At 38.7% G+C, this 12,242-nt stretch overlaps 2 protein-coding genes across 2 annotated transcripts in view; both read left to right on the top strand.

Moving 5' to 3' along the window:
* The window catches only part of LOC125232732, a 60,324-nt gene extending 59,603 nt beyond the window's left edge, over positions 1-721 (top strand). Inside the window, exon 3 of the mRNA XM_048138490.1 lies at positions 708-721. Coding sequence (XP_047994447.1) covers positions 708-721 — 14 coding nt within the window. The remainder of the gene's footprint in view (positions 1-707) is intronic.
* The window catches only part of LOC125232731 (fibropellin-1-like), a 557,970-nt gene that overhangs the window by 109,996 nt on the left and 435,732 nt on the right, over positions 1-12,242 (top strand). The window lies entirely within an intron of this gene.

The raw sequence follows: 12,242 nt of genomic DNA, 5'->3' as shown, positions 1-12,242 counted from the left end.
TATATATAAATCACACACGCAAACGTCAGTGGCTAGCTCCAAACGAAAAAGGAATAGAGGCACCAAAAACAGAGCCTCACCCGAAAAAAGTTATGCTGTCCGTTTGGTGGGATGTGGGATATTCATGGTATTATTCACTGGGAACTCCTACCAAGTGGAATGACTGTTACCGCATCAGTATACTGTAATCAGCTTGAAAATTTAAACCAAAAAATCTGTCAGAATCGTCCACAGAATGCTAAAGTTTTTTTCTTACACGACAATGCTCGCCCACACATTGCAAAAGTAACTCGGCTAAAGCTATTGGAGCTAGGTTGGAAAGTGATACCTCATTCACCGTACTCTCCAGACTTGGCACCTACGGATTACGCATTGTTCAGATCGCTAAGCAATGCCTTGAATGAAAAAAAGTTCGATGATCAAGCCCATCTACGACAGTACATAGCTGAGTTTTTTTAATCTAAACCTAAGAACTTCTTCGCCGATGCTATTCATTCTTTACCAGAACGATGGAGACAAGTAGTAGATAACGAAGGCCGTTATATTTTTGATAAATGATTAAAATAATAAATTAAATAAAAATTACAATATTGGTTATGATTCGCTCATTACTTTCTTACCAACCCAATACATACAACAGAAAGTCTAATATTTACATGAAGACGCGTGCAAAGTTTTAATTAACTGTGTGCTTTATCTTGTTTCAGGTAAGAAATCATAATGTTTCCGGCAGACGACTTAAGTTAATTACACACATTAACGCGCACGGCAAGTTGTTTGGATTTTTTACAAGTCAGAGTACGTAAACATTCTCTTTTTTAACTATTTCATCCTCATAATAATTATTGTCTTCGGTAAGCGCGATAGTTACTCATGAAATAAAACTTGTCTCCCGGTGACCAATGAACGCTGTAAAAAGTTCGAAACTTCGGGATGTATTATAAATTCATTATACGCGGTAAAATCCGTTCTCATACTTTTATTTTATTTCATCCTGTCTAATATTCGAGTTGACTTTCTATATTTGTTGGTAGACAATTAATTATAATAATTGCTAACGATTGGCTTCGCTACTACGTTGTTATCGTTACGAAAGGAATAGTTATTTGTTATACAAGGGGGCAAAGTTGTATTTTAACGCCGAGTGTGGAATTTAAAAACGAGCAAGTGAAAGGATTCTATAGTTGAACCACGAGCGAAGCGCACTCGCTTCGCCCACCACCACTGTTCAGGTGCAAGTTCAGGATTCTATTCTCGAACCACTGTTCGAGAATAGAATCCTGAACTTGCGAGTTTTTTAACACACGAGAAGTAAAATACATTTGCACCCGAGTGTAACACAAAACTTTTCCCCTCACTATAGCGAGGAAACTATAACGCAAAAAATGCGTTTATCACTGCTTCCAGTAGTTCCACAGGTGGTAAATCATCTTTATTACTAGATTTACCTACTTTTATCAATTTTAAAGCAGTTAATTTGACTTTATTCAAGGTCAAATTACTTTACCCACTAGTGGATAAAATGCGTTTTTACCCGCTGGTATTAAAGGACAAAACACGTGTTTCCGAGCTAGTGAGGGGAAAAATATATAAAATTGGGGAAAATACGTAAAAGTACATAAAAAAATGCAACTCTGTATATATCCAACGTATATATTAAGCTAGCTTTACAGAAGACAAAGGAAAACTCCAAAGAGTCTAGCTTGCTAGACATCCTTAAACTAACTATAATACTGGGTCAGGCTGGTTCTATATTCTCCTAAATACGTGGCTAAGTTACAAAGAGCTTTCCAAGATACGCGCGGCCGCACTTTCATAAAATAGATTCCGTGTCATTTTGGCTTGTATTTTAAAATTTGACAACTTTACGAAGGGAACTGCTTGGCAGCCGATATGGGGGTCTACTGGACCTACTCCAAAACTCGTAAACTTTAACACTCAGTTGTTTAGGGTAAAATGTTGTATTAAATAAGATCGGCCGAGTATAGTGCTGAATAACCAGACTTTTAAGTTTTCTATGCTATTTTAAAAGAGCTTAAAAAGTTTTATCAATGCGAAATTTGTGTTGCCTACGGTACTGAGCTATCGTAACATTGGTTGGGTTGCCATGCTAGCTTACACTGTTCACTATTTTTCTGCAAATACAATAAATAGGTAGTTAGTTCGTGTAGTAACGAAAATACCAAGTCGCATACTTTGACTAGGGCTTGTAGAGAAAGGGCGAGTATAAGGCTAAGGCTTGGATCTACATTGGCGGGCCTAGAACGCTATCGCTAGTGCGATATGGTATATTGCGTCAGTAAAGTCCTTTTTGCACTTACAGAATTTTCAAGATGATAATTGTACATTGTTGACTAAGATGAAAATTGTACACTGTTAACTATTGAAAAGTGCTTATCGTAAGCCTATTTGAATAAATAATATTTCATTGATAATTGAACATATCACGCTGTCTGATCTGAAAAGTTTTTGCCAGTGCGAGCCATATTATGATCTCCATTATATGACCCAGGCGTTTAAGAAATTACGTATAGGTAGATATTAAGGTAACAAACCCAAAAGTTTATACACTTAAGTTTCCGATATATTTTAAGTGACTCAGTTAAATCGAATTTGTGGAATTAACTTCGCAGACAAAAACAATAGAAACTGCCAATGCGGTACCCTCTCACCAAAAGCAATTGAACGTCAAAGAGCTTTTCAAGTGATTAGTTTTATAAGAAGCATGGTAAAATCTCACGACGCACTTAGTGGCTGGCAGTGGAGTCTGGCCTCCATCCAGAAATCAGAGCAAATAGCGGCTATCGACTCGAGCTCGCGAACCAATCAGTCCCGTCACCAGTGCAAAAGGCTTACAGGACGGCCGTATTCTGATATTTTTTGACCTGTTTTGTTATGAAGTAGATCCATGTTACATTGGTATATACTAGATACTATATATTAAATGATATTAGTGCAGGCGGGCAATTATGGTCGCTCGATAAATGATAAAACATCAGGCCGTCCCTATCACACTATTTGTAAGTGCGATAGGGACGGCCCGATGTTTTATCATTTATCGCGCGACCATGATTGCCCTGCAGAACGTGATGTTTTTACTATACATTAGCCAGCATTTGAATAAATAATAAATATATATTTTTTTACCGTTTGAACACAGCTTGTGCAATCTCGAAAAGGCTGAATTGTTGAAAAATGTACCTACTCGTAATGGTAATAAATCACATAAAATATGTAATGGCTTTATTAGAAGAAATGTTGACACTCAAGCGTTACTTAGATAAATAGGTATATTTATTCTAATCTAGATCCGATTTGAATCTTTTATTAAAATGATGACATGAGTAAGCCTGTGTGTCGAGGCCCGAGGGCTAAGAATTTCTTCCCGTATCATAGAAGTCTCAATTATAGTAGGGGTAAAGGTCTAGAAACCTATCACTGCCGAGCTCATCTATCATTTCAAAAGTTTTTAGGGGTGTTTTGTTTCTTGGACTTCTATAAAATAAATCAAGAATTTGTATCTATCAAAATTTGTTAATTTGTAGTTGTTAATCAAGATGTGTAATTGTTTGTTAAACCATTTCTTTGACAGATGTTACCATTCATATAAAATAAAACTTTACTTCTTTTTCTTATCGTTTTGACTAAAGTCTGCTACATCAACTGTCACGCGATGATTGAAAAAGTTTTCAATCAACGCGTGGCGAAGTCAACTCGACAAGAAACAAATTCTCCTTTGTGACTTACCTCACAAAGAATACAAGGAATCAAATTTATTTCTGCATTATTTATCGTATTGACTGATTCTGACTAAGGAGTCGATGGTATTGTTTTCAAAATCACTCCTTTAGAAAATCAACTTGCAATATCGGTACATTTTGTGAATTATTCCGCGAATTTGATCAAAGATTTTGTTATAAGACATCGTGTCGTTAAAAAAAGGTACTTACCTAAACTGTAAACAAGAAGAAGATCTACAATTATTTACAATATTGTTAGGTTTGAGGTTAGGACTCGGAGAATGATACACGCACACGGTCGGTAGCTAACTGAAGTATATTGGTGCGCAGGGTGCGCTATACATGCATACATAACTATGTAGGTACTTATAGATATAATAACACGGCGTAAACAGGGTATACGCTACAACTATAGCTACATACATATTATTAATCCTAACATTCCCTTACACTAAATTCAAAAGTAATCGCCAAAATTAAAGGGTCTCCGAGGCCTCGTATTTACGTGGGATATTTCTGGCTCGGTATCGGCCTGAACATCTTCCTGCGGAGCCGAACCGTCCGTCAGGCTCTGTCCTGGCGTCGGCGTCGGCGAGGGCAACCTGGCTGGCTCGTCAGTTCCTGACGTCGCACGGCCGTCAGTGTCACTGCCGCCGGTAGTAAGTGAATCAAGAGGTGGCGAGGATTCCCGTTGAGCAGTGCCTGATGGTTGCGCTTCTTGGCGTTCTCGCGGAGGGCCCGGTTCGGGTGCTGGAGTTGCCTGCTGGAGACCTGACGGTGGCCATAGGAGAGCCTGTAACATGTCAGGCTCGTTCTCATGATCTTCAATCAAAGAGCTGGAGGGGGTGTTCGTTCTGCCACGGATCGTTCTTCACTTATCTCCTCCCCTTTATACTTTTGTAATTGATCAATATGTTTTTTTAGCGTTTTGTTATTGTCTAATTTCACAATATACATGGTTTTACCTATTTGTTTAATTACAACTCCTATTGTCCAGTATGATTTTTGATTTTTATAAACTTTAACTAACACAGTTTCACCGATACAAAATTGGACACTTCTGTTACCATCGTAATATTTAGTCTGCAAGGCCTGTTGGCGCGACACGTTATCAGCGATCGCTGCGTCAGACAGTGGTGATGAGGACGGCTGCGCCAGCTGTAACCAGTCTAAACGACTTCGCAATTTACGCCCAAAGAGAACCTCTGCGGGAGACATGTTTGTTGATGTGTGTTTTGAATTTCTGTACATAAATAAGTACTCTTGTATTTTCACGTTAATATTACGTAAGTGTGTGCCAGAAGATATTATTTTATTTAATGCTAGTTTAAGCTGCTTACAATAAATCTCCGCTTGACCATTGCTGGCTGGTCTATAAGTGGGAGTGGTGATGTGTTCTATACCATTTATTCTACAGAAGTGCTCAAATTCCTTAGATACAAACGAAGTACCGTTATCTGTGCAATTATTAAATGTTGCGGAAAATACCAAATCTAGACATAGTTTCGCAAACTTTCTCAATTATTACGCGACTACTGTACGATACTGATACATCGAAACACTCCACCCATTTAGAGTGTGCGTCTACAATGATTAGGAAGTATTTCCCATGCGCAGGGCCCAAAATGTCCATATGAACGCGATGGAACGCTTCTGGTGGATATGGCCAGGGCGCGAGCGGCGCGCGCGGCGGCGCGGGGCGCACGCTCACGCACTGCGCGCAGCCGGCCGCGCGCCGCTCGATGTCGGCCGCCATGCCGGGCCACCAAAACCGCAGTCGAGCCTCTGCCTTCATTTTATTCATACCTAAGTGGCCCCTGTGTAACTCATCAATAATTTTATTTTGAAGAGTTTCAGGAATGACCAACCTAGAACCTCTAACTACACAACCTCGTTCAACAGATAACTCTAAACGACATATATAATAAGGTTGCAATTTGCAATCCCTTACTTTATTAGGCCAACCGTTCATTACGTAATTTGTCACCTGTGAGAGTATGTTATCAGTGCGCGTCGCTTCGTAAACACTATCTATAGATATAGGTACATCGCCGTCCGTTATGAATTGGAGATAGGAGGCTCGGTCAATTACCTCATCTCGCTCGCTCGCGGTGGCGTCAATGACATTGGTCTCGCTCGCGCTCACTGAACGACTGAGGAAATCAGCTGTGTTTCGCGCACTGGTAACATATTCAATTTTGTAATTGTATGCTGATAAAAATAAAGCATACCGCTGCAGGCGGTTGGCCGACACTTCCGGAACTCCCTTATCTGGCCGGAAAATGCTGAGAAGAGGTTTGTGATCGGTCCTAAGTACAAACGGCTCATCACGGCCGTACAAATAATGATGGAACTTACGTATTCCGAAAACGATGCTTGTCGCTTCTTTGCTAATCTGACTATACCTCTTTTCAGCATTCGTTAACGACCTTGACATAAATGATATGGGTTGCTCGATCCCATTATCATTAATAAGGCTCAAAATGGCCCCCAAGCCTGTAGGGGACGCGTCTACTGTTAAAAATAACTTCGCTTTTGGATTAAAATGCGCTAATGTGACATCTGAAGCCAGTTGATGTTTTATGTTAGACACCGCATCATCGTGTTCGCTCGTCCAAGACCATTTCGTATTTTTCTGTAAAAGTGTATGTAAAGGACTTAAAATTGATGATGCGTTTTTCACAAAATGTCTGTAATAGTTTACTAAACCTAAAAAAGATTTTAACTCGGATATGTTTTGTGGAATTTTCGCTTCAAGTATGGCTTTTACCTTATCTGGCGATTTATGTAAGCCATTTTTATCAATATCGTAACCTAAATACGAAACTGAATCTTGGAAGAATGAACACTTGTCTTTTTGTAACACCAACCCAGCTTCCTGTAGCCTTTTGAACACTTCATTTAACCGCTGCAAGTGCTCCGCCCTATTACGACCAGTTACCAGAATGTCATCCAAAAAAATACATACTTCGAGGCCCGCGAGAATGGTTTCTAAGGAACGTTGAAATATGGCGGGCGCACTGGCCAGTCCAAATACAAGCCGCGAGTAGGTAAATAAGTCCTTATGCGTGTTAATACAAGTGTACTTTTGCGAGTCTTCACTTAACCGCAACTGATTGTATGCATTTGAAAGATCTAACTTTGAGAATTGTTGACCGCCGTGTAGCTTTGAGAATAACTCCTCTATACGGGGTAACGGGTATTTGTCTATTAAAAGTTGCTTATTAATTGATACCGAAAAGTCTGCACAAATGCGTACTTTGCCACTTTGTTTTAAGACTGGCACAATAGGGCTAGCATATTCCGAATACGTTACTGGCTGTAAAATACCTAACTGAACAAGACGGTTCAGTTCTGATTCCACTTTGTCACGAATAGCAAAAGGAAGCGGTCGCGCTTTGAAATAAACCGGTTTGCTGTCCGGTTTTAGGTTAAGATGTACTACTTACTACATCCTTACAACATCCCAACTTATCTGAGAACAAGTGCGGATATTGGCCACTGAACATACCTACTAAATCGGTGTCGTTACCTACTTTATCGACTGAATGCAAATCATTTTTAGGAATTGGGCACATCTGTAAATTAAATGCAGATACAAAGTCGCGACCTAATATTGGATCACCTCCATTCTTTACAACATAAATGTCTATATCATTTGTTTGGTTGTTGTAATGAAATGGTAGCCTTAACACACCTAAAGTTTCGATAATTTTGTCGTCGTAACTTCTCAATATCGTGGGGGGCTTGGACCACGGTATGGATGCAAAATGTTTAAAATAAAACTTATCTGACACGGCCGTAATGCCTGATCCCGTATCTATTTCGAAATTAATACGCATCTCATTAACTAAAACATGTTCTCGCATAGGTTCACCCTTATAAGTGCGAATATTGAATAGAAGATGCTTACCTTCTTCATCACCACTGTCCAAGCAACATTCGACAAAATTAATTTTTTTGTTTGGTAACTTTTTACGACACACGCGTTTAAGATGCTCTTTAGAACCGCACTTATCACAAATTGAGTTAGCAAATCTGCAATCTGATGCCGAATGTCCACGGTAGCCGCAGATTGTGCACGAGGCGCCAGTAGATCCGGTGAGCCGCGCGCCTGCCGAGGCGGGCGCCCTGCTGGCCGCCATCTTGTATACGCCAAGCTCGTTGTCGGCGGCGCTGGAGCCCGAGGCCCCGGTTGCGCCAGCACGTGCGCCTTTTCGGGCGCTTCGAACATTTTCCGCCGTTTGCAAAGCGCTGGAAAACGTGAGGCTAGACATCGCCTCAGTGAAGAGCTTGTCTCGTTCTGGTCCCTGAACCATGCCTAAAACAAATCGGTCACGAAGGGTATCGTCGAGCGTCGATGCCGAGAAACCACAATGTAGTGCCAACCCTCGTACTCTGGCCGCCCAATCCGAGAAGGTTTCATTAGCGGACTGCATGGCGCTGTAGAAGCTATTACGCTCAGCAAATCCACATATTTTTGGTTTGAAGTGGCCATCCAACAAAAGCACGACATCAGCGTAGCTGAGGTTCCCCAGTTCCTTTGGCAAAGCAAGATCTCTTAACAGCTTATACGTGCATTCGGCTAAGCTGCTGAGGAGTATGGCACGCCGTTTTGCGCCCGCTGACTTGTCGTCCTCTGTTTCTCCTGCAATGTCATTCGCGACGAACCACTGTTCCAACCGATCTTTATAAATAACCCAATCGTGAGTTTCGTGGTTAAATGTGCTTAACACGCCAACCGAAATTTTAGCCATCGTCGTCACTGTTAGGTTTGAGGTTAGGACTCGGAGAATGATACACGCACACGGTCGGTAGCTAACTGAAGTTTATTGGTGCGCAGGGTGCGCTATACATGCATACATAACTATGTAGGTACTTATAGATATAATAACACGGCGTAAACAGGGTATACGCTACAACTATAGCTACATACATATTATTAATCCTAACAAATATATTTTTTGTCTCAAATATGGGAACATACTCCTATTTGTGATACTCAATAGGCTTAGTAGTCTGAGTCAGTATTGAGTCTAGTGACTCTTATCGAATTTGGCACAAGAAATTATTGTTTCCTGTACTATTTGACATAAGAAACCAATTTTTATTAGATTTTGAGTATTAAAAGTGTATGGTGGCTACGTATTTTCGATTAAAAATGTGTGTAATATTTATTTTAACTTTGGCCACCGAAAACGCTGTCAGACGTGTAGTGAAGTCATAGAACCTAACTTAACTTCATGCCGAGTCTATCACTGACATGATGAACTTTATGCCTCATAACTTAAATGTCAGACAAAATTGTGCTCAATTCGATTTACGTCATGCGCAAGACAATCTATAGATTAACATGGCTAATGATGTTTGTGCCTAATTAAGTTAAAGTAAATTTTATAAATGTGTTTTTGTGGTTTTCAAGTCGTAATAAAATATGGTAGTATTTTTTTCGGTTAATTGGACAGTAATAAATAATATAAAATAGACTTAAAAACCGGCCAAGAGCGTGTCGGGCCACGCTCAGTGTAGGGTTCCGTAGTTTTTCGTATTTTTCTCAAAAACTACTGAACCTATCAAGTTAAAAACAATTTTCCTAGAAAGTCTTTATAAAGTTCTACTTTTGTGATTTTTTTCATATTTTTTAAACATATGGTTCAAAAGTTAGAGGGGGGGGGACGCACTTTTTTTTCCTTTAGGAGCGATTATTTCCGAAAATATTAATATTATCAAAAAACGATCTTAGTAAACCCTTATTTATTTTTAAATACCTATCTAACAATATATCACACGTTGAGGTTGGAATGAAAAAAAATATCAGCCCCCACTTTACATGTAGGGGGGGTACCCTAATAAAACATTTTTTTCCATTTTTTATTTTTGCACTTTGTTGGCGTGATTGATATACATATTAGTACCAAATTTCAGCTTTCTAGTGCTTACGGTTACTGAGATTATCCGCGGACGGACGGACGGACGGAAATGGCGAAACTATAAGGGTTCCTAGTTGACTACGGAACCCTAAAAAAGGGTCAAGTTGCCTATTAGTAAAGTAAAAAAAAACTAAAAGGACTGTATTTGAAACTATCCAACTTGTTCTACATTAAGGTGAAAGCGCCTTTTAGCTTGCAGCGGTGCTTGAAAATGCTCTAAACGTATAATAATTTGCCGATATTTGTTCCGACCCATTTCACGCCCGTTTACATCGTGCGAATGAAATTACGTTTCGCAAATACTGAATCGTATAGGTATTGTGTACAATATGATTTGCTCTGTAGATGTATCGTTTCAGTGGTCATATTCAATGTTCAAGTTTGTACCTAATTTGGTGGTTACGAGTAGGTATTTAACGATTATTAATTTTATAATAGCAGTTTATTGCAATGAAATATACTGTTTTGTCGTTGACATATTTTATATTAAAAGGAAAAATTTAAAAAATTACGCTTCCGTCGGGACTTGTACCCGCAATTTCTGAAATTCGTGCATAGCTCTTTACCAGTTGAGCGATGGACCTCGAAAACAGAACAGGAGGAGGAGGAGGTCTTTGAACAGTGCGTATACACTTTTTTTGTTTAAGGGGAAAAATGAATTACGCATACCACTAAATACAAAATACAAAACCACCACCTCCGGAGGCCCTTGATAACCCCATACTATTACATCGTATCCAGTACGGTCGACCTCTCAGGGTGTGTATACACCCTGTGTTAACCCTCAATTAGGCATAAGGATATCAGAAACTAGTTAATTTTGAAACATGTCAAAGATCATTTTAAATTAATGAAAAAATTGAAAAATCACACCTTCGGCAGAACTCGAATCTGCGACTTACTGGAATGCCGGTCCAGTCTCGAAGATAGATAAAGATACCTAGATAAAGTTTAAAATAGCATGGGAAATAGACTCCTTATGATGACCAATTAAGGCTAAAGAACGACAGACTCAAATTGGTTTTTACTTTTGAACAAATACTTCTTTTCAACAAAACAATCTGTAAAACTTGTCTCGTTTTAAACTACATAAAAGCAGATAGGTATTCCAAATATTCAATGAGCAATGATATAAATTTAGTTCGGCAACTCTAAATTGTCCCATGTGATATAGAGGGGACCATTTTTCCGGCTTCCACGCCGGAGGACCGAATACTTCGTATGAGGGTACTTTAAGTCTTAATAAAATATGACCAGGCTTGTTTATGGACGGGGATTGGTAACCAGTGCTTAGTGGAATTAGGTTGAACTTGAATGAAATAAAATGCAGCTGCTTGTTGTGTTTTGTTTGTAGAAGAAACAATGGCTTTATCAAAGTTTTTAATCGCTTTCGAGTAATTTTAAACTTGGGTACCTACAGGACACCTAAAGAAATCAGTAAAATTTTTCGCTCATGCCTTGCTAATCTATTTAAAACCTCTCAACTAAACAAAGCCTCCTTTTCTCAAGCGAAAATAGCAAAATACTAATTGCTTGGATTATGACAATGAATGGAGTGTTCTAAAGACAGTCCTGTTTATACGCTCATGGCTCTAAAAAGGTACGGTTCCTGTTTAAATTTAATTGCCGACTGAATTAAGTACCTACCTATTATTATTTTAATTGGGCAAAGATGTTTCCTTTAAACGATTATTTTGGGATCATTATATGTGAAGAGTAACTTGCGTTTGGTGCGTTGCGTTCTACTTCTAATCGCGCTAGATGTATGGACTCGCGCGCGAGAAGATGTGCTAGACCGCCTGGTCCAAAATCGAAGCGCGTAATTAAAAGAAAAAATTGGAAAGGAGCAGCCCCTTTTAATCTGGGAATTTCAGTTACATATATACTCGTGTTATTAACCAGATTTATCGAAACATTTGTCCATTCAGAACAACTCAGTTAAAAGATATTGCGAAAAAATCTTTAAAATCGAGGTTCCGCTCTCGATTGTTTCCTCCTTCAAAACTTAATGAATCGTAACGAAATTTGACAATCTGAATAACAATGAAATAATCTGTGTCGGACTGTTTAGTTTTTTTGGCTAATTATTACCAATTTTGAATACCACGTCTTTTTTTGCGCCATAATCAATAAGGCCGTTTTTGAAAATTTTTGATGGGCTTTAGCGTTTTTAAAAATAAGAAATATCATAAATAATATCAAAAAATCAAAACGGTCCCACACAGATAAAAATAATAATAATCTGTGCTGAAAAAATCATTGCTCTATCATCAAAAACCAGGGAGGAAATAGTCGAGAGCGTTTGTATGGAGAATTGACCCCTCCTGTATCGACTTAATACATAGGTACAACGTTTATTTTAATCTCGTATTCATTATAATTCGATTGACATCCGTTTGGTTAGTTAAACAAATCGTCGCTAATCACTGGAATTTAAATGTGAAGCTTAGTTTCATCGTAAAATAAATACGAAACTGTTATTTTCAAGGTTAAAATTTTTTGTTACAAAAATAAAACATTATTTCGAAGGATTATTTCTAATATTGGATTGAAATAACTTTAGTTTTACTTA

The sequence above is a fragment of the Leguminivora glycinivorella genome, chromosome 13, assembly GCF_023078275.1.
Source record: "Leguminivora glycinivorella isolate SPB_JAAS2020 chromosome 13, LegGlyc_1.1, whole genome shotgun sequence".
NCBI classification, from domain to species: domain Eukaryota; kingdom Metazoa; phylum Arthropoda; class Insecta; order Lepidoptera; family Tortricidae; genus Leguminivora; species Leguminivora glycinivorella.
This window is presented reverse-complemented; position numbering and strand designations above follow the sequence as displayed.